Source organism: Ascochyta rabiei, chromosome 16 (assembly GCF_004011695.2).
Source record: "Ascochyta rabiei chromosome 16, complete sequence".
In the NCBI taxonomy this organism is placed as follows: domain Eukaryota; kingdom Fungi; phylum Ascomycota; class Dothideomycetes; order Pleosporales; family Didymellaceae; genus Ascochyta; species Ascochyta rabiei.
The window spans coordinates 76,731-100,153 of record NC_082420.1 but is presented as its reverse complement, the minus strand read 5'-3'; the positions used below and the strand labels follow the sequence as shown (position 1 = coordinate 100,153).

At 53.9% G+C, this 23,423-nt stretch overlaps 6 protein-coding genes and 1 non-coding gene across 8 annotated transcripts, besides 10 other annotated features; 6 read left to right on the top strand and 1 right to left on the bottom strand.

Annotated features, from left to right (window-relative positions):
• Nucleotides 1-286: 286 nt before the first annotated feature.
• On the top strand, nucleotides 287-1,910 carry EKO05_0008928 (L-lactate dehydrogenase (cytochrome); the record flags this gene model as incomplete). 2 transcript variants are annotated; one of them, XM_038942025.1, is made up of 3 exons in its annotated part: nucleotides 287-433; nucleotides 480-1,719; nucleotides 1,768-1,910. In XM_038942025.1, 3 exons carry the CDS (start codon nucleotides 287-289, stop codon nucleotides 1,908-1,910), a joined length of 1,530 nt encoding a protein of 509 aa, XP_038795550.1. The 2 variants fall into 2 exon arrangements, with proteins under 2 accessions (XP_038795550.1, XP_059493405.1); XM_059637422.1 differs by having other exon boundaries at nucleotides 480-1,910.
• A 336-nt stretch (nucleotides 1,911-2,246) lies between these two features.
• Nucleotides 2,247-2,360, top strand: EKO05_16t1. The gene has a single exon. It is a non-coding gene; the product is annotated as a tRNA-Leu (tRNA).
• A 960-nt stretch (nucleotides 2,361-3,320) lies between these two features.
• Nucleotides 3,321-3,412: a tandem repeat.
• Nucleotides 3,413-3,458: 46 nt separating this feature from the next.
• Nucleotides 3,459-3,556: a dispersed repeat.
• An 8-nt stretch (nucleotides 3,557-3,564) lies between these two features.
• Nucleotides 3,565-3,616: a tandem repeat.
• A 3,722-nt stretch (nucleotides 3,617-7,338) lies between these two features.
• On the bottom strand, nucleotides 7,339-9,058 carry EKO05_0008927 (uncharacterized protein; the record flags this gene model as incomplete). Its single annotated transcript, XM_038942026.2, has 4 exons — nucleotides 7,339-7,669; nucleotides 7,719-7,969; nucleotides 8,025-8,186; nucleotides 8,234-9,058. 4 exons carry the CDS (start codon nucleotides 9,056-9,058, stop codon nucleotides 7,339-7,341), a joined length of 1,569 nt encoding a protein of 522 aa, XP_038795549.2.
• Nucleotides 9,059-9,419: 361 nt separating this feature from the next.
• Nucleotides 9,420-10,592, top strand: EKO05_0008926 (uncharacterized protein; the record flags this gene model as incomplete). The annotated part of the gene is made up of 2 exons (XM_038941895.1): nucleotides 9,420-9,629; nucleotides 9,681-10,592. The coding sequence occupies 2 exons, from the start codon at nucleotides 9,420-9,422 to the stop codon at nucleotides 10,590-10,592; spliced, it is 1,122 nt and encodes a 373-aa protein (XP_038795548.1).
• A 136-nt stretch (nucleotides 10,593-10,728) lies between these two features.
• Nucleotides 10,729-10,760: a tandem repeat.
• Nucleotides 10,761-10,886: 126 nt separating this feature from the next.
• Nucleotides 10,887-10,971: a tandem repeat.
• A 190-nt stretch (nucleotides 10,972-11,161) lies between these two features.
• EKO05_0008925 (E1 ubiquitin-activating enzyme) lies at nucleotides 11,162-14,444 on the top strand (the record flags this gene model as incomplete). Its single annotated transcript, XM_038942024.1, has 3 exons — nucleotides 11,162-11,167; nucleotides 11,295-14,257; nucleotides 14,306-14,444. 3 exons carry the CDS (start codon nucleotides 11,162-11,164, stop codon nucleotides 14,442-14,444), a joined length of 3,108 nt encoding a protein of 1,035 aa, XP_038795547.1.
• An 87-nt stretch (nucleotides 14,445-14,531) lies between these two features.
• Nucleotides 14,532-14,572: a tandem repeat.
• Nucleotides 14,573-14,725: 153 nt separating this feature from the next.
• Nucleotides 14,726-15,953, top strand: EKO05_0008924 (cytosolic Fe-S cluster assembly factor nbp35; the record flags this gene model as incomplete). Its single annotated transcript, XM_059637421.1, has 2 exons — nucleotides 14,726-14,810; nucleotides 15,013-15,953. 2 exons carry the CDS (start codon nucleotides 14,726-14,728, stop codon nucleotides 15,951-15,953), a joined length of 1,026 nt encoding a protein of 341 aa, XP_059493404.1.
• Nucleotides 15,954-16,304: 351 nt separating this feature from the next.
• Nucleotides 16,305-18,016: a mobile genetic element.
• Nucleotides 16,382-16,414: a tandem repeat.
• Nucleotides 17,444-19,789, top strand: EKO05_0008923 (uncharacterized protein; the record flags this gene model as incomplete). Its single annotated transcript, XM_059637420.1, has 1 exon — nucleotides 17,444-19,789. The coding sequence occupies one exon, from the start codon at nucleotides 17,444-17,446 to the stop codon at nucleotides 19,787-19,789; it is 2,346 nt and encodes a 781-aa protein (XP_059493403.1).
• A 144-nt stretch (nucleotides 19,790-19,933) lies between these two features.
• Nucleotides 19,934-19,976: a tandem repeat.
• A 4-nt stretch (nucleotides 19,977-19,980) lies between these two features.
• Nucleotides 19,981-20,011: a tandem repeat.
• Nucleotides 20,012-23,423: the final 3,412 nt, after the last annotated feature.

Below are 23,423 nucleotides of genomic sequence, written 5' to 3'. Positions count from 1 at the left end.
GCGCCTGTCGCACAACACCAGAGCGCGACGGCATGAGCCACTCACACCAACTTTGTCGCCCCACACTTATGACATCCTAGTTGTTTCAAAATTACCACTGCTTGATTTGGTGGTGTGCCGTGTCAAAAAGCATTCGGCTATCAATCACCCGGCCTTCTCGCCGAAAGATGGGGGCGTCCCACGTTGTTGCCGGGGTAGCGCGATCCCCTCGAATGCGCCCCCGGTGGTTGGCCATTCGTCGAACAACCATTCTTGAACGTCTCGACTTCGTGTTGAAGATATCAAGATGTCACATATCGACGGTGCTGAGGTTGCTAAGCACAATAAGAAGAACGATTGCTGGATTGTGCTGGACTCTCATGTGTACGATGTCACGAGCTTCCTGTCTAAACATCCGGGCGGCGGGCCGATCATCTTGAAGAATGCTGGGACTGTTGGTATTGTGACAAAGCTGCGATGACACAACTGACAATTTGCAGGACGCGACAGAAGAATTCAAGAAATACCATCCGCTGAGTTACTTGAGGGACTACATCTCACAAGAGGCTGTTCTGGGACCGGTCGATCCAAATACTCTCGGACAACTACGAGAACCCCAGAAAGAAGAAGCAAAGACGCCATCAGAAACAAACACATCACCTGGCATCCCACATGTATCGCTGTGTGTTTCAACGCCAGACTTCGAGACGGCTGCAAAAGCCATTCTACCGCACAAGTCTTACATCTACGCATCTGGATCAGCCAACACCGGCGCATCGCTCAAGCGTAACCTGGACGACTGGGGCCGCATCACGTTCCGCCCCCGTGTGATGCGCAACGTGGGCGATGTCGACACGCGCCGCAAGATATTTGGACACAGCTCGCAATACCCGTTCTACGTCTCGCCCATGGGAACAATTGGCGCTATTCACTCAGACGCCGAACCGGCAATGATCCGGGGTGCGGTGCGGAAGGGTGCGCACATGGTCGTCAGCACCGCGAGTTCAAAGTCTAGCGAGCAGATCATGCAGAGTTATGTAGATGAGCAAGCCAGACTGAAGAACGGGAGTGCGACGCAGCTGTTTTACCAATACTACATGCCTGTCGACCGAAAGAAGGCGATTGAGCTGATGCACATGGTCAAGAAGGGCGGGTACAAGGGGCTGTGGATCACAGTCGACACACCCGTGCTGGGGAAGCGAACAGCGGACCGCTTCTTACAGGCCGAAGAGGCGCTGGCCGTTGGACTCACAGAAGAGCCGACCGCGGAATGGGAGACGGACAGCGCGCCAGAGAAAGACAATGCAGCGGGCAGCGATAATGCGTTTGCGCCAGCAATGGGTGGAAGGGTGGTCCGCGGCCAGCTCAGCCCGCACACAACGTGGGAGGATCTAGAGTGGGTGCGCAAAGAGTGGGACGGGCCGATTGTGCTGAAGGGCATTCAGACTGCTGATGATGCGAAGCTCGCGCTCGAGTATGGCTGCGATGGCATTCTGCTCAGCAACCACGGTGGGCGCCAGATGCACACTGCGCCGAGCGCACTGATGACTCTGCTGGAGATACGAGCGTATTGCCCTGAGGTAATTGGCAAGCTGGAGATTTTCCTGGACGGCGGGCTGCGCGACGGAAACGACGTGTTGAAGGCGCTATGTCTCGGTGCGACCGCAGTCGGTGTCGGCAGGCCATTCCTCTACGCACTCGCTGCGTACGGGACGAAAGGCGTCGAGCGATGCGTTGATGGTGAGTTTGACCAAACATGCGCGGATTTTCGAAGCTGACCGACCGCAGTGCTTGCCGAGGAGCTGCAGACGGGAATGCGCTTGCTGGGCATCACGTCCTTGGATCAGTGCAGACCAGAGATGGTCAACGCCAGCCGCTTGCTGAATGAGATGTGGCGGCCGGAGCATCTCGTGCTGAAGAGTCGATTGTGATTCATAGATCGAATCCCAGTGGCGCGTTCCCTGGTTACGTTCGAGCTCACAGCGTTTTGCGCGGTTTCGCCATGAATTGTTCCACAAAATCACGTTTATGAATCTACCCCGCCGAAACTACTGGGCCTTCTCATCTGGATATCGAAGCGAGTGACCAACCCCCCTGATTTCTCGAGTGGCCGAACTGCAGGTTTTCGCCAAGGTTGATCACGGACTCCTGGATGCCAGCATTTTCATAATTGATGTCCGTCAGTAAGTGTCTTGGCTGCTGTGCAATTCATGAATTTGAAATATATTATAGCTACCAATGCGAACTTCCATTAATTCCCTGAGAAGGGTGAGGTGGCCGAGTTGGTTATGGCGCCAGGTTAAGGTCTTCTTCCTTAGCATTGCTTAGCAATAAGCTTCCTGGTCACGAAAGTGGCGCGAGTTCGAGTCTCGTCCTCATCAATATCGTCTGGCATTGTCAGATCCTCCAGGATACTTTTTTTGTCAAGGCGATGACAGTCGTCTTGCTCTGTTAGGTATTGGCTGGGGGGCGGTTTGGGTCAGAGTGAACGAGTAATTTTCTCGCTCAGTGCGGGGCCGGCGAACGCGCGGAACTTGGAACTTGGAGCTCTTGACGCAATCTTAGCTCGCCTGTGATCATTTGAACTGGTTAGTTTAGTCTTCTGCATGGCTAGTTTTTTATTTGCTGCCTTGCACAACACTGTAGCTGAAGTAGCCCAGACGCTAACTGACAGTTCCAGTCTCACCAGGAGGTAGTCGACGCCAGTCCAAACAACGCGCACAACCTAACAAAGTACCACAAGACTACAAAAAAGTCTCAGATGCTGATTAGAACAGTGCAGACTTAAGATGTAGGCATAACACATGTCTCTCCTCTTAACATCATTGCTATCTTTTCCCTAAGGAGTATGTTCGTCATTTAGTACACTGAACAATCTCAATATAGTATCTAGCACACTAAATTTGCCTATCCCTAACTACCTACCGTGAAGACTGAGCTTAACTCACCGCGCCTTGCACACTATCAAGTAATCAATGCTCCGGCCAGAACGATACTTGTTGCCACGTGCCACCTTGCCTTGCAGGGCCTAACACCTACCTTAGAGTTTTCATTACGCTAAACTCACGCAGTTTAGCCGGAATTCGCCTGTGTGTAGATAAACTAGTCATATGGGAGAGTAGGTTAAAAGGTAGAGAGGGGTGTAGAGGTAGAAGACAAGAGAAAGTCTGCGTACACTTAATTACACTCAGGTACAAAGTTGGGTAAAGAACACCGCTTCTCAAACGTGTGAATAACGCTGCATTCTGCCCCTCGTTTACACCGCATCGGGGGTGTATTTTTACACTATCTGGTGTAATTTTACACAGGATAGAAAATTTTAAATCTATTAGTATTTTATTTCTATCTATCTATCTATCTATCTATCTATCTATCTATCTATCTATCTATCTATCTATCTATCTATCTATCTATCTATCTATCTATCTATCTAACTGTACGTAGAGATGCAAGATGTAAGAAATAAAATAAGATACTGTGAGGGCTCGGCTCGAACCCACCTGAGCCACACGGACCAAAAAGGTACAGTAATCCATCAGATGGATTGACTGGGGTTTGAACAGTATGAATACCCGTGACAGATACGATAGGAGAGGTGAGATAAGAGAGATGAAATAGGGGAGATAGGAGATGGGAGCGGGGTTAGGCTATACCTATATAGATAGGTAGATTACTAACTATTATCAAGACTCTAATTAGCCAGGTAAGGTAGGTATGTAAATAACACCAGGATATGGTGTAAACTTACACAAACGTGGTATGAATTTACTTATTTACACAGGTACGCAGTGTAAAATAACACTAGACTGTGTATTTAACACCAGGATTGTACCTCAGTGTCAGTATCTACAGATACGACTTTTTAGATAGAGCTAGTTAAAGAATAGCTCTGTTCAGCGTAAAAGTTTGAAAAACACTGTTCGGTACACTAAATATGTAGTACTAGGTACATTTAACAATAGTGTATAGGACAATGAGCGATTTAGTGTACTGGAAACCATCTAGACTCTGTATAGAGATTAGCTGTTCTTGTTTAACTAGGTAGTTAATGCCTCCTCGAAGAACTCGCGCAGCAAGATAGAGCACCACAAGAGTACAGGAATGTCTTGGACACCAGTTAGTTAAACGCAGATTCGGAATGTAGGCATACATATCTCTCTCCTCTTAGCATCAATGCTTACTGAGTGTATGTATAGCCTGAATCCAGAGTGTCGATTGTAATCGATTCAATTATTTGCTCTTGCTGAGTGCAGATGAAAGAGGCTTATAGTAGCACGTGTGCGACTAGGAATCTAGTAGTAATAAAATCTACATTGTAGATCTTTAGCAATACTGATCAAAGAGCCATTGCTGGGAGACTGTAACAGACTCTCTATCAACGAGAGAGGCAACCGCCCCGACGATCACAACTATTAAGCACAATCGCTACGCAACTGGCATTAACGGTAGCTCATCCTACGCTGCTACAACGCCCGCTGATTTCAGCGCAGCAAGTACAGCCGCCACGAACGCACTCCAACCAAAACCATCTAGGCCAAGCGCTCCATTCTTCAGCGCGGGGACACTCGATACTGCAGGCGCAGGCGGTGGTGATGTCGGCTCGACAACGCCTTCAGGACAGTGTCAGTGGTCGTTGTGGGGTACGCATTCAGTTTCCTTGCTCGCAGAGGCGGTCGGGCGGGCGACTGTCACGCTGGAGAGTGTGGTTGGCTTTGGACCTGCTGGTCGTGTTGGTTCAGGCACGCCAGCAGGACAGTGCCAATGATCGTCATGTGGCACGCATTCGCTGCTGGCTGCCGTTGTGACAGCTTGATGTGCCTGCGTTGCGGATTGCTTTGCGCCAGGAACAGATGTTGGCTCAGGTACGCCGGCGGGACAGTGCCAATGGTCGTCGTGCGGCTCGCACTCTGTGTCTGTCGGGTGGGAAGGGTCTTGTTTGTTCTGATGCGTAGGCGACGGTAGACTGCTGGGTTCTGCCACGCCGGGTGGGCAACGCCAGTGGTCGTCATGAGCCACACACTCGTTGGACTCTGCGTTGGGAAGTGGGGTGCTTGTAGGTTCTTTCGATGGTGGTGGGCTGCTTGGTTCCTCGACAACTGGCGGACAATGCCAATGATCGTCGTGTGCGGTACACTCAGCAGGCACAGCCGGTGTCACTGGTCGTGGTTCGCTTACAGGCGGGGTTTTTGGTTCCTCAACACCGTCTGGGCAGTGCCAGTGATCGCCGTGTGGCGTGCATTCTCCTGCAGCTGGTGGAGATGTTAGATCTTCAGTCGAGGGTGGTGGAGACGCAGGTTCTTCAACACCCGGAGGGCAGTGCCAATGGTCGTCATGAGCCTCACACGCTGCTGAAGGAAGTATCGAAGTCGGGAATGCTGGAGCATGAACAGTGGTAGAAGGTTGCGTTGCCGAAGGAGGCGGTGTAGTTGGGAGAGTAACGCCAGGCGGACAATGCCAGTAGTCATCAAGTGGTTCACAATCACCTACAATAGAAGTTGCAGTCGGTATCGACTGCGGTAAGCTGCTTGGAGGAGTTTCCTGAGGAGGCGAGCTGGGAGGCGTCACTCCAGGCGGACAATGCCAGTGGTCATCGTGTGGTTCACACTCACCTAAAACAGGAGGTGAAGTCTTGACTGTCGAAGTCGGCAAAGAATCGCAGTGTCCTGAAACAGTTAGAACGAATAGAGCTGTGAAATCGACACAGGACACTCTTACAGTGGTCATCGTGGGGCGTACACAGCAAACCCGTGGGCGAGGGTGGCAGCATTGGAGCACTGCAAGGGCCGCTGATAGTCGTAACTGCAGAGGTAATGGAGTATCCGGCGTGTTCAAGGGCGCTTCGGTCGTAGTAATCATAAGCAGTGATGAAGCCCAATCCGGGGAAGTCGAACGCAGTGGTGTGGATTGGGACTTCAGAGCCTGTGAAGCGGTGGCCTGAGGTGCTGTATACCGAGTCGAGTGACGAACGGAAAGCTTCAATGTCTGTTACTGTAGCGGTCAGACCGTAGATTTGAGATGTTGTGGTACATAGTGCTGGGGCTGCGGCGATGCCCTGGGGAAGCGGGTTCGCTCGTACTACAGCGAGAAGTGTAAGAGCTCCTTAGAGCTAGACTAGAGACTTATATTCAATTAAAGAGGAAAATAAAAGTCTTGCTGTTGATAGATAAATAGAGTATATTAACTCTTTTATGCTGTAATAAAGCCTACGCTGCCTGCAAACAATACAGTTATGTCTTAACTATAGAGACCTGTTTGTAGTAAGTACCCGAAAATCACCACTAAAGCCCAGATGCTTTCCAACCTACTTCCAGCGCGCTATTTACTAGGTAGCGCATTACTAACTCTAAGTTGTTAATGCCCTATTAACAGCATTTGCGGATCTAGCATCCTCTATATTAACACTAAGATATTCTGTTAATCTACAGCAGCTAAACTATAAGATTCTGCTCTAACTATGCATTATGCCAAGTTTAACGCAGATACTCAGCTTTCTAAAGTAACAGACTCTGCACGCAAAGACGTTCTAGACAAGCTTATCCTAGCTATTAGGGTACCAGTGCAATACAAATACAGACTTAGCAAAGCTAAGAGAGAGATGCGTATAGCAGGAGCAGTGTATGCCTACTAGGGTTGAGAGACTTGGGAAGCATCTGTGAATTGATGAGGCTTCCTGCACAGTGTTACTTCCAGAGAAAGAAGTAAGTGTTTTAAGTAAGTAATGTATACGCTGACTATTACAGTGCTACTACAATTACCTCTATTACTGCCCTCTACGTAGTTTGCGCAAAACCCTATGTACAGGTAAGTGTACTACCTTAAAACTATACTGCAGTTACAACCCTACATTAATACCACCTTACTACACCCACCCAGCATGAAGGTGACCATCGCGTTGTTCGCTTTCGTGGCTACCGTCACCGCCCTTCCCTCGGCAGCGAGCCTGGATCCTAGATTAGCCTGCACCGCGCCCTCCGGATGCACGCTCTGGAACAGCGCGGGCTGTGAGTATTGCTGCTCCAAGGCACCGGTGAGGAGCACATGTCATACCCATGCGCCGAATGAGCGCTGCGGGGGTGTTGGTGTGGGTTATCACTGTGATAGCCACTGATGACAAACTTACTGTAAGCCTTACTAATGCGTGTGGAGTTTTCTGATGTAACATGAGCTGACATTAGATAGACGGGTGGAAAAAGCATAAGGACTGGCCTTTTGGGGGCGATGATATGAATGGAGCAGGATACACATTTTACTTTTCAGATTGGATGTACTTGGAATGCATTCAACATGCTTTGAATAGAAAGGTATCCCGGTCCTACATTGCAGGTTACTTTTTATCGAATGCGAACCGCAAATCCGCACTTAGCTCGCTCGGTTCAGCACGCTCCTTCTCACAAAGTAAAGCACCGCTCCGACTATCCAAATAGCAATCAGAATAGCAGCCTGCACCGGCGCAAACACAGCGCCTCGTATGACGACAAAGCCACTGATCAGGGCAAATAGGACTGGGATGAGAATGAACGGCTTCACAGGCCTCTTTAGGTCTGGCTCTCGGAAGCGCAGGATGATGGCGCCGAGTACCGTGAGGAAGAAGAAGGCGTACTCTGCAAGTCCGTTAAGGGTGAGCAGGATGCGCATGTTACCGAGGAGGATGTAGATTGCTGAGACGACGAAGCTCAGGACGAGAGCGTTACTGTCGTTGTTTTAGTCTCAGAAGGTATGTAGTATTAAGTAATACGTACATGGGCGACTCCCCGTTGTCCATTGCTTCGTTGGTGTTCTCGTTCTCGCTTGAATCGCCCTTGGTGACTCTGTATGTGCCGATCTGGCCTACGGTGCCGAAAGCTACAGGGAACCAGTTCTTGTTCGCTGCTGCGACGGTCATGCGCCCTGCGACGAAAGAATTGCCTAGCGCCGAACCGGCGATTACCAGACAGATGAGTGCTGTTGCAACGTAGGCTCCGCCTTTGCCTAGCAGGTGGTTCACCGCCGTCTTTTCGCAATGGTCAGTATCGTGGGCGTGGGTAGTGGAAGGTTGTTTGACTTACGACAGCCGCGGCATCTGTTGTGGAGACTAGTTGCCATGGAAGGAGGATGTAGTAGACTGCATTGGCAGCGACATAACACAGTATGATTGTTGGGATAGCTGTGTTGATGGACAGTGGCAGCTGTTTGCTAGGATTGCGTAGCTCAGCTGCGACATAGTTCGCCTAGACGCGGTCAGTCAGTATCTACATCCGCAGAACCACTTCCATACCTTATCCCATCCCGAGTAGGCCCAAAGAGCTCCGTACAGAGCTGCACTGTAGAACCCAAGCGACTCCCAGGTCGTCACCTTGGCCCAATCAAATCGGCCCGGTGTCCCGTCAGGACGTGTGGTGTCCCGTCTAGGAGCGAACCAATGTTCCCTCCGCCAGTCAGTCCCACCAGCATCGTCACCGGTAATGCTGTACTTGATGACAACAACCAGACCCGCGACGATGAGCAGAAGGATCGTCAAGAACTTGACCACGACAAAAAAGCTAGACAACCGAGTGCTAGTTTTTGTGCTGATCGAATTCAATGTCGTGATGACCGCCAGCACCAAGACCGACAAGAGTTTGTGCGTGATTGGCGGTGCAGGGTTATTGATCCCCAGACTAGAATAAATGCTCTCCACAAACACAATACTCAGAATGGCAAGCGTAGCAGGCATGGTAGCGACGATCCAACTCCACGCCGCCATATAGCCCCAGAACTCGCCGAAGATGTGAGTTAGGTAAGGTTGAATACCGCCCTCGCCCGGGATTGCAGTGCCAAGCTCGGCCATGGTGAGCGCGCCGGTCCAGGCAAGGATGCCACCGAGCAGCCATACCAGAAGTCCTGCGCCGGGGGAGGGCACATTGGCATCGATGGGGCCGGGAGAGGAGAATACGCCTGAGCCGATTACAATGCTGATGAGGAGCGCGAAGCCATCGAGTGCGCCGAGGTTGCGGGCGAATGTGCCGCGTGGTGTTGTGGTGCTTTCCTCCTCTTGCCGTACGGCGTCGACGGGAGGGGTATCATCTCGCTGGAGCAGCGGCGTCGTCTCTGATGAAGCCATGGGTGGTGGTGATAGAAGAGAGTGTGTAGCGGTAGACGAGGCTGGGAGTATTCACGATGGCTGACGAATCGGCGACTGCGATTGCGTGCTAGCGCGATCATCTGAACGCCATGTGGGGACCCACTCCATCAAGGCTTGATGCTGGGGAGAGACATAAAGGTACTGAGCGGGCTGTAAGGTCACGATAGCTGAAGAAGCTAGACTGAACGCAGAGAGCATGAGGTACGGGTATAGTCCCAGTTGGCGCGGAACGCACCAACGCACCCCGCGCTTGTCAAGTTCCGAGGTACAGTTGCTGAGCCTCAACCTCGACCTCGTCTGGGACGCCGAGATGTGCCCTTGATCCCTCATCTTCGACAAGATGGTAGTCCGCCCATACTTCACTCCACAAAAAGCCGTCCTTCCTTTCGACAAAGTGCTCGAGCTTGAGACGATCGATGCATGGACTTACCGCTCAATAGTTAAAGCTTACTCGCCTACCAGCGGCGAAAACGGCACGTATGGAGGCCATGTGTTTGCGCAAGCAGCCTGGGCGGCTGCTCAGACGGTTTCTAAGGGGTTTTTGATCCACGTGCGTTATAATTCTTACTACGTTTTTTATTGCTGCTGATCATCTCGCAAGAACATCACAGGCTGGTTCATTCTAGGTGGCAAGCCCGAGGAACATTACCTTTATAAGGTTGCAAAGATAAGAGACGGATACAACTACTGCACCCGCTCTGTCACGGTAGTCCAAGACGCAGGACAGGCCATGTTTACATGTACATGTTCGTTCAAGCGTGAGGAAGCCTCGCCGTTTGATGTGCAGGAGCACGTCGACTTGAAGAAGAAATACAGGACCGTTCTGTCTGGCAAGGGAATTGAGCCCATGGAGCATCCAGCAGCACCGAGTAACGACTCGGCATATTTTCGCGAGACCTATCTCCCAGCACACCCGGAGCACTTCAATCCAATCGGCGGCCTGCATTTGAGAAAGGTGGATATGCATGACAATAATGCAAACCGTGACTCTCTGGACAGGAGGCAGCTCACATTCTATACGCTGAGGGGCAGTCTACCCTTGCCAACTGCGCCATTCCCGCCTGTGGCCGGTGAAGCGTCTTTGACGCGCGAAGCTAATCTGCATGCGTGTGCGCACCTGTACGCATCAGATCGCAACTCACTGTTCATTGTGCCAAACCATCTCGACCGTGGACGAGACTTCACACGCATGGCGTCCCTCTCGCACAGCGTCATCTTCCACGTGGACGTTACGAACCTCATCATGCCGCCTGAGCCGCGCATCGATCATCCCAACGCTGACCGCACGCTGTGGGAAGATGAGGCTTTGTCGCTGTGCCAGCTCGACGAGTACGAGGGGAATGACCGTGATTCGGATGGAAGGAAGTGGTTTGTGCAGGAAGCGTGGATGACGAGAGCAACAGGGGGAAGGGGACTGCATGCGAGCAGACTGTGGGATTACGAGAAGGGAGTGCACATTGCAACGACTTTTCAAGATGGCCTGATACGGTTTCGAGATGGGTCGAAGATGTAGAGAGGGAGAGGTTGATTATTCAGTGCACTGTGAAGGGATGGAGGTGTTTTCAATACAAAGATAGCAGTAAGTGTGTCAAAGGGATAGAGATGTTTTGGATGTATAGATAGCAGTCAACACATGGAAGGGATGAAAAGGAGTGGAGTGGAGTGGAATGGAGTGGAGTGGTGAGGACTGGGATGGTCGATGCCTAGCGCTAGAGCCAAGTGGGGGTGTGCGGCGGTCGAGCTCCAGCACCTTCGGTGGGCGCAAGCCATGGCTGCATCACGTAACATTGACCGCTGCAGCCTCCAGCACACCACTACACACCAGCATATACACATACACACACCAACATATACACAGACACACTCCCCCTCCACACTCTACACTCCACCACCCTCCAGCAGCAGCTTCCACTCCGGCTGCATCACCCGTGACCTACTGCATACGTCACACCCCGCACTCGCCGTTCCCTTCTCAGCTCACCGGCGGCGGCACACACGGTAGCTCCGTCTCTTGCACCAGCCGGCAAGCTGTCGAAGCGAAAGCACCCGGGCGAGGACTGCAGTAGTCCGCACAAGAAAGCCATGGCCGTGAGTGCGCCCCTCCCATCACTAAGCAGCGCATCATCAAGGCAAACATGCACGCCCAATGCGTGGCAACCGCCCTCGTTACATCCACGCCCAGCTCTGCCACGACGCACATGACTAACCCGCCCAGGACAAGATGCAGGTCGACGGCCCCCCCGCTGCCATCGAGCAGCTCAAGGAGGCGTCTGGCGGCAACGGCGAGATCGACGAGTCTCTCTACAGCAGGCAACTGTACGTGCTGGGCCACGAGGCCATGAAGCGCATGGGCTCCTCCAATGTGCTCGTGGCGGGCATGCGCGGTCTCGGTGTGGAGATTGCCAAGAACATTGCCCTCGCTGGCGTCAAGTCGTTGACGCTCTACGACCCCAAGCCCGCCGCCCTCGCCGACCTCTCGTCGCAGTTCTTCCTGCGCCCCGATGACGTCGGCAAGCCACGCGCGGCCGTCACCGTCCCCCGCGTCTCCGAGCTCAACCCATACACGCCGGTGCACGAGTTCACCGGCAAGGACCTGACGTCAGACCTGTCGCAGCTGAAGCAGTTCCAGGTCGTCGTCCTGACAGACACGTTGCTCAAGGACCAGGTCAAGATCGCAGACTACTGCCACGAGAACGGCATCTACGTCGTCATCACCGACACATTCGGCCTGTTTGGTACCATCTTCACCGACTTCGGCAAAAACTTCACAATAGGCGACCCCACCGGCGAGAACGTTACCAATGGCATCATCGCCGGCATCGACTCGGAAGGTCTGGTCTCTGCGTTGGACGAGACACGACACGGCCTCGAGGATGGTGACTGGGTCACCTTTTCCGAGATCAAGGGCATGGACGGCCTGAACGACTGCGCGCCTCGCAAGATTGACGTCAAGGGACCCTACACATTCTCCATTGGTGATGTTTCTGGGCTGGGCGAGTACAAGGGCGGAGGCCAGTACATCCAGGTCAAGATGCCCAAGATCGTCAACTTCGAGCCACTCAGCCAGCAGCTGAAGAAGCCTGAGCTCATGATCTCCGACTTCGCCAAGTTCGACCGCCCACAGCAGCTCCACGTTGGTATTCAGGCACTGCACCAGTTCGCTGAGAGCCACAACGGCGAGTTCCCACGGCCACACAACGAGGCAGATGCGGCAGAGGTCTTGAAGATCGCCCAAGGTCTTGCCGGACAAGGCGAAGAGAAGGTCGAGCTCGACGAGAAGCTACTGAAGGAGCTCAGCTACCAGGCGCGGGGTGATCTCAGCCCGATTGCTGCTTTTTTCGGTGGTCTCGCTGCGCAGGAGGTCCTGAAGTCCGTCTCCGGAAAGTTCCACCCCATCATGCAGTGGCTGTACTTTGACTCTCTTGAGTCGCTGCCTACCTCGACCTCGCGCTCGGAGGAGCAGTGCGCTCCGATTGGCTCGCGCTACGACGGCCAGATTGCTGTGTTGGGTCAGGAATACCAGAAGAAGCTCGGCAACGTCAAGCAGTTCCTTGTGGGTGCTGGTGCCATTGGTTGCGAGATGCTCAAGAACTGGGCTCTGATGGGTTTGGCTGCCGGGCCTGAGGGCAAGATCACCGTCACCGACAACGACCAGATCGAGAAGAGCAACCTGAACCGACAATTCTTGTTCCGACCCCAGGATGTTGGATCGCTGAAGAGCGCGGCCGCAGCAAAGGCTGTCCAGGCCATGAACCCCGATCTGAACAACAAGATCGACGTACTCTCCGATAAGGTTGGGCCGGACACAGAAGATATCTTCAACGAGACATTCTGGAATTCTCTCGACGGTGTCACCAACGCGCTTGACAATGTGGAGGCACGCACGTACGTCGACCGTCGGTGCGTCTTCTTCCGCAAGCCGCTGCTTGACAGCGGTACTCTTGGCACCAAGGGCAACACCCAGGTCGTTCTTCCGTTCATCACAGAGTCGTACTCATCGTCGCAAGATCCACCGGAGAAGTCGTTCCCCATGTGCACACTGAGGAGTTTCCCGAACAGGATCGAGCACACAATTGCGTGGGCTCGGGAGATGTTCGACTCACTGTTCGTCAAGGGACCGGAAGTCGTCAACCTCTACCTCACACAGCCAGACTATCTCGGCGCATCGCTGAAGCAGTCGGGCAACGAGAAGCAGACACTGGAGACTCTGCGCGACTTCTTGGTTACCGAGAAGCCGCTCAGCTTCGACGACTGCATCATCTGGGCCCGCCAGCAGTTCGAGAAGAGCTACAACCACAGCATCGCACAACTGCTGTACAACTTCCCCAAGGACTCGACAACCGGCTCCGGCCAGGCCTTCTGGTCGGGACCCAAGCGCGCACCAGACCCATTGAAGTTCGATTCCTCCAACCCAACACACGCGACCTTTGTTGAGGCGGCCGCTATTCTGCACGCCTTCAACTATGGCATCAAGCCGAACGCGAATAAGGCGCACTACAACGAGGTCCTGAACGACATGATCGTCCCTGACTTCAAGCCCGACCCTACCGTCAAGATCCAGGCGAGCGAGAACGACCCCGACCCGAACGCTAACCAGCCTCCTGTGGATGAGAACAACGAGCTGGACAGCATCATCAGCCAGCTCCCTGCGCCGAAGTCGCTCGCTGGCTTCAAGCTGGAGCCAGTGGAATTCGAAAAGGACGACGACACCAACCACCACATCGACTTCATCACAGCGTGCAGCAACCTGCGTGCTGAGAACTACAAGATCGAACAGGCGGACCGACACAAGACCAAGTTCATCGCCGGCAAGATCATCCCAGCCATCGCCACAACCACTGCGCTAGTCACTGGTCTCGTCAACCTCGAGCTCTACAAGGTCATCGACGGCAAGGACGACATTGAGCAGTACAAGAACGGCTTCATCAACCTGGCGCTGCCATTCTTCGGTTTCAGTGAACCTATCGCCAGCCCCAAGGGCAAGTACGCTGGGCCGGACGGTGATGTTACGATCGACAGGCTGTGGGACCGCTTCGAGGTAGACGACATCACGCTGAAGGAGTTTGTCGAGCACTTCAAGCAGAAGGGGTTGGATGTCCAGATGGTCAGCTCTGGTGTGAGCTTGCTGTACGCGTCGTTCTACCCGCCGGCGAAGCTAAAGGACAGGATGGGACTGAGGTGAGTTTGATTCCGTCATCGATTGAGTACACGACTAACCATCACCAGTATGAGCAAGCTTGTCGAGCACGTCAGCAGGAAGCCGGTACCAGATCACCAGAAGAATGTGATTTTCGAGATTACCGCGGAGGACCAGAACGAAGAGGACGTCGAGATTCCATACGTCATGGTGAAGTTGCAGAAGTAGGTTTTGTACAGGGCTTGTTTGGAGGGCTCCGGCCAAGGAATAGGCAGGGTGTGGTCATGATAGAAGTGCATGAATAGACCTACGTGAACATTCACATCACATTCACATCACATTCACATCACATTCACGTTTCACTAGTTACGCCGAACTCGGCCACTACTAGCGAGGGGCAAATGCCAAGGCGCCAGTAGCCCTATGGTGGGCGTTGATTATCAAGCTTCGAGTGACATTTCTCCGTCACGCAAGCATGTGAGCCACCGACGCACTCTGCCAGCTACACCATGGCGCCCTCTCTCGAAGAACCCACGCAGGTCGATTTCGACGCGCCGCTCAAGAATGCGCCAAAACTGGTTGCGCCGGAGCCCGGTACGTCCCCGCTGTGCCTACGCGAGTGCTGTCGAATGAAGAATGTCAGCATTGTAGAATGAAGAAAGCGAGCATTATAGAAGAAGAATGCGAGCATCATAGAATGAAGAATGCCAGCATTGTAGAATGAAGAATGCCAGCATCATAGAACGAAGAATGCGAACCCTATAGAACAACTGCTGATGTGAAGATTCCTTGACAGAGCACTGCCCGGGCCCTGAATCGCTGCAGGCCGGAAAAGCAGACAACTGCGCCGGGTGCCCCAACCAAGCCATATGCGCCTCTGCGCCCAAAGGACCGGACCCAGACATCCCCCTCATAACGGCGCGCCTCTCGTCGGTCAAGCACAAGATCCTCGTGCTGTCCGGCAAAGGCGGTGTCGGCAAATCGACCTTCAGCACCATGCTCTCCCACGGCTTCGCCTCGAACCCTCGGTCGACAGTGGGGCTGATGGACACGGATATCTGCGGGCCGAGCATACCGAAGATGATGGGCGTCGAGGACGAGACGATCCACGTGACGGGCGAGGGGTGGGAGCCGGTGTGGGTCAGCGAGAACCTGGGGGTGATGAGCGTGCAGTTCATGCTGCCGAACCGCGACGACGCGGTGATTTGGCGCGGGCCCAAGAAGAACGGGCTGATCAAGAAGTTCCTCATGGACGTCAGCTGGGGGGAGCTGGACTTTCTGGTTGTAGACACGCCGCCCGGCACAAGCGACGAGCATTTGAGTGTCAATTCGTTCCTGAAGGCGAGCGGCGTCGACGGCGCCGTGCTCGTCTCCACGCCGCAGGAAGTCTCGCTGCTCGACGTGCGCAAGGAAATCGACTTCTGCCGCAAAGCCTCGATCCCCATCCTCGGCATCGTCGAGAACATGTCGGGCTTCGTGTGTCCCGGGTGCAAGCACGAGTCTCAGATCTTCCGGGCGAGCACAGGCGGCGCTCGCCGGCTGGCTGAAGACGAGAACATACCCTTCCTCGGCGCGGTCCCGCTGGATCCTCGAATCGGCATGGCCTGCGACTTTGGCGAGAGCTTCTTGACGGCCTACCCCGACAGCCCGGCGTGTGCGGCTGTCAAGGAGGTGGTGAGGCGGGTGGGCGAGGAGCTGGGGTTGAGCGGGGAGCAAGTGCTGCCTGAGGATGGATAGCGTATTGATGGTGTTTACTACTACAAAACAAAAGACACAATACCGCTAAACACAAACCTGATTTCTAACACTAATTTAGACCATCTCTCTATTGCAGTACACATCATCTCTACTTGCTCTACTCTAAGCTTTAGTAGGGACCACCACTTAACATAAACCTGATTTTAAATACTTACCTGGAATATGTCTCTATTACAGTGCGTGTTGTCTCTACTTACTCTACTTTAAGCTTTAGTAGTAGGTAGTAGAGAAGCGCCGTCTAGAAAAGAGCAGCGTGGTCTGTTCTATGTTAGACGTGTTTGTATTACCATGTTGACTCTAGACTCGATACCACTCAATATAACCACTCGGTCTTTACTACCTAGTTTATGTACCGTACCACGGCAGTATACAACAACACACAACGCAGCCACACAAGCGCGATGACAACGACGACGACGACGACGACGACGACGACGACGTCATGCACAGCCACGTCGTAATCGCACTCGTAATCGGCAGATGCAATGTGGATGGATCAGGATCGCCCGGTTAGGGGGGCTTGGCGGGAGCGGATGCAAAGCTTGGATCGTGATCGAGTCTAGCGTGCACATTAGACAGACAGGCGAGCAAGCACTCGATGCACGGGAGCAGTTGGAGTCCAGCACGGGCAGGTCTTGGCAGGAGTGTGCTCTCGCGATGCGCAGCGTGCGAGTGCGTCTCGAGCCACGACACACAGGTGGCGTGGGTGAGTGGTGAGGGGGCAAGGCAAAGCGGAGGCGCACTCGCAAGGGCTGCATCCTCGGTCGTGCTGTCTTCGGTTTCCGCGTCGTCTGTGTCATGACAGGTGGAGGCTTGGCGCGCTCGGCGAAAGAAACAGGACACCAGGGTGGATTCCGTGGCACGGCAGTGTGGGTGGTCACGGCGCCACGGCTAGCGGCAAGGAAACCCTGCTCGCCTGCCATAGCAACGTGAGAGAGAGAGGACAAGAACATGTAATAGGTAGACGGCGCTTCCGCGTGGTGTGAGTGCGAGGGCCTACGGGGGGTTTTTTTTTTTTAATATTCGTGTCGAGCGCAGAACGGAGACTGTCTACAGGGGTTTCTCGTGGACTTTGGAGGTGTGGGGTTGTACGCACTGCTTGCTACACGCACCGCTACACGCACCGCTGCGCGTGTCTGGTAGGTGGCTCCCTGCGTGACTCGGGGCTGCACTGACTTGGGCGCTGAAGATTGTCGACGCGCCGTCTTTTGTCCTCCACGACCTGCGATACCCATTCACCGACGACGAGGACGAGGACGACGACGACGACAACATCAACAACAACATTGACGACAACAACATCGACGACAACATCGACGACAACATCGACGACAACATCAACAACAACATCGACGACAACATCAACAACAACATCGACGACAACATCGACGACAACATCGACGACAACATCAACAACAACATCGACGACAACATCGACGACAACATCGACGACAACATCGACGACAACCATGGCTGGCGTCATCCACGAGCAGCAGGGCCGGGAACAGACCTACCGGAACGGCGCCCCGGATGGCACGCAACCGCACCCAGACCCCAACAGCGGCACCACGGGCGTGGGCTACGGGCCCCAGATTGTCAGCACCTCGCCAGGGCTGGACGTCATCGCCGGCCCGCTGCTCAACTACAGGCGCACCAGCACGCAGGGCGGCGAGACGCTGTGGCACGGCAGCATCCTGATCGTCACCACGCCCGGCCAGAAGGACCCCGGCATGATTGTGGCGCCCGCAGGCCCCGTCGACGCCAGCGCCGGCAATGTGTCGTTCAGCAGGCCGCAGCCCACGCGCATCGCCGGCGAGAAGCTGTACGAGGACCCCAAGCGCGCCTTCTGGCGCTTCATCGTCGACGTGCCCTTGCAGCAGTTCGAGGCGCGCTGGCAGTACGAGTTCCAGGACCTCGTCTACGTCGACCGCACCAAGGCCGAGAAGCCGCAGCACTTCGCCGTCCCTTCGCTGCACCAGTCCATGCGCATCATGTTCCACTCGTGCAACGGCTTCAGCGTCGGCACCGACGTCGACGCCTGGTCCGGCCCCGCGCTCTGGAACGACGTCCTGCGCATGCACGAGCAGCGCCCCTTCCACGTCATGATCGGCGGCGGCGACCAGATCTACAACGACGGCGTGCGTGTCGACGGCCCGCTCAAGGCATGGACGGCCATCAGCAACCCCCACAAGCGCCGCGACTATGCCTTTGGCGAGCAGATGCGCGCAGACTGCGACGAGTACTACTTCAACAACTACGTCCGCTGGTACGGCCAGAAGCCGTTCTCCACCGCCAACGGCCAGATTGCGCAGGTCAACATCTGGGACGACCACGACATCATCGACGGCTTTGGCTCGTACACGGATCACTTCATGAAGTGCGCCGTCTTCAGAGGCATTGGCGGCGTTGCGCACAAGTACTACCTGCTGTTCCAGCACCACCTCGCCCCGCCGAAGAGCACCTTCACTACAGACGCGCCCAAGACGACCAGCGCGGACCCCACAGGATCTACGCCCGCAGACCCCGTGCAGCTGGACAGGACATGGGTCATGACCGACGACCAGGGCGACTCGTCCTACATCATTGGATCGAGGCCTGGCCCGTACGTCGAGGAGCGTAGCCGCAACATCTACTGCCAGCTCGGAGCGCGCATTGCCTTTGCCGGCATCGATGCGCGCACCGAGCGCACTCGCCATCAGATCAACTACCCGGAGACCTACAAGATGGTCTTCGACCGCCTGGACAAGGAGTTCTCGGCTAACCCAAACCTGAAGCACCTCATCTTCCTGCTCGGAGTGCCCATTGCGTACCCGCGTTTGATCTGGCTCGAGAACATCCTGCAGTCCCCGCTCATCGCGCCTATCAAGTTCCTCAACAAGCGATTCGGCCTCGCAGGCTCCTTTTTCAACCAATTCGACGGCAAGGTCGATTTGCTCGACGACCTCGACGACCACTACACGGCGCGCCAGCACAAGACGGAGCGCCGCGAGCTCGTCCAGATGCTGCAGAGCTTCTCCAAGAAGCACTCGGCTCGTGTCACCATCCTCGGCGGAGACGTGCATCTGGCAGCCGTTGGCCGCTTCTACTCCAACCCCAAGCTCCAGATTCCCGCCGAGCACGACTGGCGCTACATACCCAACGTGATCAGCTCGGCCATCACCAACAAGCCCCCGCCCGCGGCCGTGGCCAACCTGCTCGCCAAGCGGAACAAGATCCACCACCTGGACCACGACACGGACGAGACGCTCCTCGAGATCTTCGACCGCGACCCAGGCGTCAACGGCGAAACGCACGTCGTGCGCGCCGGCACAGAGCCCATCGGTGATTCCAACGGCCTCGCCAACGGCGAGCACACGGAGGCGCCCACGAAGCAAGAAGCGCACAAAGGCCCGGCAACCGTCAATGGCAACAAAGTCGACCAAAAGACACGCGACTCCAACCACGCCACCATGCCCTCGCGCAACTACGCCATCATCTGCGAGTCCACGCCCCCCTCCACCTCGACCCTCAGCGCTCCCGCCGCCGCCCCAGGCCAGGCGCCGTCCATCAACGGCGCTGCATCCACCATCTCCGCCCCGCCCGAGCGCAAGGGCAATATGCGCCACGCCATCCACGACGGCGAGCGTAATGCCGGTACAGGTCATCCTGCCGCCCAGGGTCTCACTCCTACGGGGCTGTGTGGACCGTACGGGCTGGATGTCACGCTAAGGGTTGAGATTTCGAATAGCGATCGTGAGGGGCGCACGGATGGGTATGGCTTCAGCATCCCCGCGTTGGAAGCCAGCGAGTATGCGCAGCAGGGGAGCAGTTGGTAGGGTGTGTGCTGAAAAACGAACAAAGGAAGCACCAATGGCTGCCGAACGTGGGACGAGGAGGGGGAGATGGGAAGAGAGAAAGGGGGATGTGGTAATCTGTTAGTTCTCTTCTGTGCTCTGTGCTTGTACTTGCTTAGTTATACCCGAATCGTGCCGTATCGAATTGTTTTGTATCGTATCGTACGTAATCCGTAGTCTGTAGTCTGTAGTCTGTAGTTTGTAATCTAACCGCCACCTACATCTACACCTCCTACTTCTCTTCTCTTTGTTGGAAGGTGGTTTCCATGGGTGCCTATTACCCAGTTAGGGCTAGTCTGTTTGTCTCAAATAGCGCGTCTTACGACTGAATTAACCAATCTTACACTCTACTCTCAATACCCCTCTCCCTACCTAACTACTTTCTCCAACAAATGCGTATTAAACCTACACTACCTAAGCTCACGTGAATTGAACCATGCGGCGAGACAGCAGTCTAGTGCCAAGGTGCTCTAGCTCTGTTGCGCGGTGGAATAGAGGTGTGCAGGTGGTTGGAGATGCTGGTTGGAGATTGCTGGTAAGTGCTGAGTAATAGCCCCTTATCGGTAGGGGGAGTCTGCTCTTTTCCATTGTGTATCTTCGGAATCCTGCTATCAGGCCAGCTAGTCCAACACTGACAACAAGTGAGGCCTTGCGTGGGAGTTGGGTACCGTGCGTGCGGCGAAGCTGGCTGTCGCTGTTGCCATGGCGCCACAGGGCTAATGATGGGGATGCTAGAGAGAATTGCAGCGATGGCTTCAGGCGATGTTTGTATTGGCGTTTTGCGAAGATCGCGATGGGATCTACTGGGGAGGGAGTTGGAGATGGTGGTTCTTGATGCTTTCGTACAGTGTCTTACGTACATCCGTCCCCCCCTGCTTTGTAATTTATTGTTCAGATGCGCGGATAAGCTTCATTGTACTTAGATTGGGCTGCGAAATTCACGTTTTGGTCGGCTCGGTAGGATCGTCATTCTAGTTTATAGCATGCTCACACCGACTGTGTGCCTCAGGATCGCGGATGCGTAGCCGCCCTGACCGGTCAGATGTCACCTGAAGAAAAGACATCGAGCCTTAAGAGCATCAATCCTGACACACGGTTGGACGGTTTGTCCGCCGAGCAATTCTCCCAACACCCGCCGGGGCCTGAGCGTGCGTATCGTCATTATGACGGTCCATCACAACGAGCATTTCAGGTGTCACGAGTATTAGGCTGACCTAGACGTCAGGACCCAGAAGTCACTTTCCTACGTCTTCCATCAGATATGTACAAGTTCCTCTATAAGAGCACCTTGACCCACCAGCTTTTCAGCACAACAAAGCCTGCAATTCCTCTAGCGTAGGGATCCGTCCACAAATTCAGATATCACCATGGTGAGCGCTGACTAACCTTACCCTCCGCTTCGGGGCTAGCACTGAAGATGATTCAGGATCCACTACAACAATGCTATTGGCCGTTCGAGACAGCTGAGTCCTCGGCGTCGTTACTCGCTAGCTGTACATTCCCTCGAATCGACCCAACTTCCCTTTTTTCAGAGACAGCGACTGGACCACTCAATCAGGAACCTGGCGGATTACCATATCTCAGTTGCCAGGGTATTCGTTCGGATGAAGTACACCATCTGAGTACGAAACGTCGCAAACCAAAGGCACCGACTCTGGGTGACAGCGATTGGGAACCCTATAAGCCTTGCACTCTTAAGTTGTACGCTCAATAGGGTCTAGGGCTTCGTGATGTACAAATTTCACTACAAGACGAGAAGGGATTCTATGCCGAGTATGCTCATCCGCTCTCGTTCGAACGGCTCGCACTCATCAATCAAGACTTAGTCAGTACCGGACAGTGATTAGGAAGTGGAAGCTTGGAGAAAACATCAGACGAAACGAGACGATGGCCCCTGTCCGGAAGTGGCAGCAAAGAAAGCTTGTCGGTATTGACCAGAATATCCTTACTTTCAAGGTGAGGAAGAAGCCTGTCAAAACTGAGAGGATCTAACGTTGGATACGGTTCCACGGCGTTTCGGGAAACGAGTTGTATGCTCCGAGATTTCCAGCACGTGAATGTACAGTCCTACTCAACATTCAGCAATTGTTGACAACAACAGCATCTCCGCCCGATGTGGAGTGCCGGACTGTATCCGAGCGCAGCACTCCAGAGCGGAGTCCAGCTAGCATAAGTGCGCCTCCAGTCACTTCATCTTCCACCACAACAAACTTGTGCTCAGGCTGCAGCGGTGCTGCACAGACAAGGCTCGGCCGATACGAGGGTTGTGAGGTTGGCCCTCTGGACTATACTATCGACATGGCGGATGTGGTGCCGAAGAACGAAGAAGGCCACATGACCCATCTGCAGCATAATTCTAGGTACCCTACCAGTCCTTGATGTAATATGTAAAACAGGCAAGATCATCAGCGTCTTCAGAATGTTTCTACACTCGTTGGAAGATCTTTTGCACATTTTACCCGAGCTTCCACAGTGGTCCTAAGCGCTACGATCCCAACCTGATCCGAATCTCGCACATCTACAGCAGCATCTTAGTCTTCTGGAAAAGTTCATCTGTCGTATTCTGGCAGTACAGGAAACTCTCCAAAATCTGGAGACGCAGGTTCAAGAAGCCTCTGCCGCCCATATCAGCTTTACCGACCTCGTACGTAAGCTGCCTTACGGGCAATGGTAGATGCAAGAAATGGAGATTGACATTTTGAAGAATATGAACTGAAGAAAGTGAACCCTCCAAGGAATCTTGATCAGCTCTAGCTATTATCGTTTGAGGACGGAGATGTCATCTCCTCTTTAAATTCATCGCAAAGATTGTTGATTCGTTTGGCCAATTGCAGAGATTTTTTGAATGTGTGTGTCCAGTTGCAAGTATTCCACATTCAAATTTTATTACTGTAATTTTATCCACTACACTACAGTTCCAACGACGACTACAATCACAAACTATTGTTGCAGGTCTAGACAATAACAGTTAAACTACAGTCGTGTTGAAGCCTTGCTTTGTGGAGGTAGCATACTCTACGCTTAGAGATCTTACTAGAGTACTGCAAGGCTGTCCGGCGAGAATTTGGCCTGCAGAATAGGAGTTTTGCGGCCATTTAAAGAGCAGAGCATCACAGCCTTAACAGCTTAGCATACAAGAGTACCGCATCATACCTTCCTAATAACAGCACCTCTTTCCACAATCAATTACCCGTAAATCAGTGTCGCGCAACATCCACCACCGCGACATTCTCCACCTCAGCAACAACACGACCAAGCACTTCTTAGCTTCATCACCAACAACATGCGACAAATGATTTCACGTGGCCCTTCAGACCGACCCTTCGAGGCGCGCAAGCCGAGGTGCCGACTCTCTGTGAAGCTGACTAGGCCCCTTACATGCAACTCTACATCACAGAGCATATGCCATTTAAAGAAGTCCGGACCATACTCCAGCGAGAGAGCGGGTTCGGTGCAGATTAAGCCATCCACGTGTCTAGCGATAAGGCGAGGAGCTGACCATCCCCAGACCTCGACAGTACCGCACAAGAACCATCAAATGGAAGCTCGACAAAAACATCAATACCACTGAGATGAAGGCAGTTGTCGGAAATCGCAGTATCGTAGCTTGGTGCAA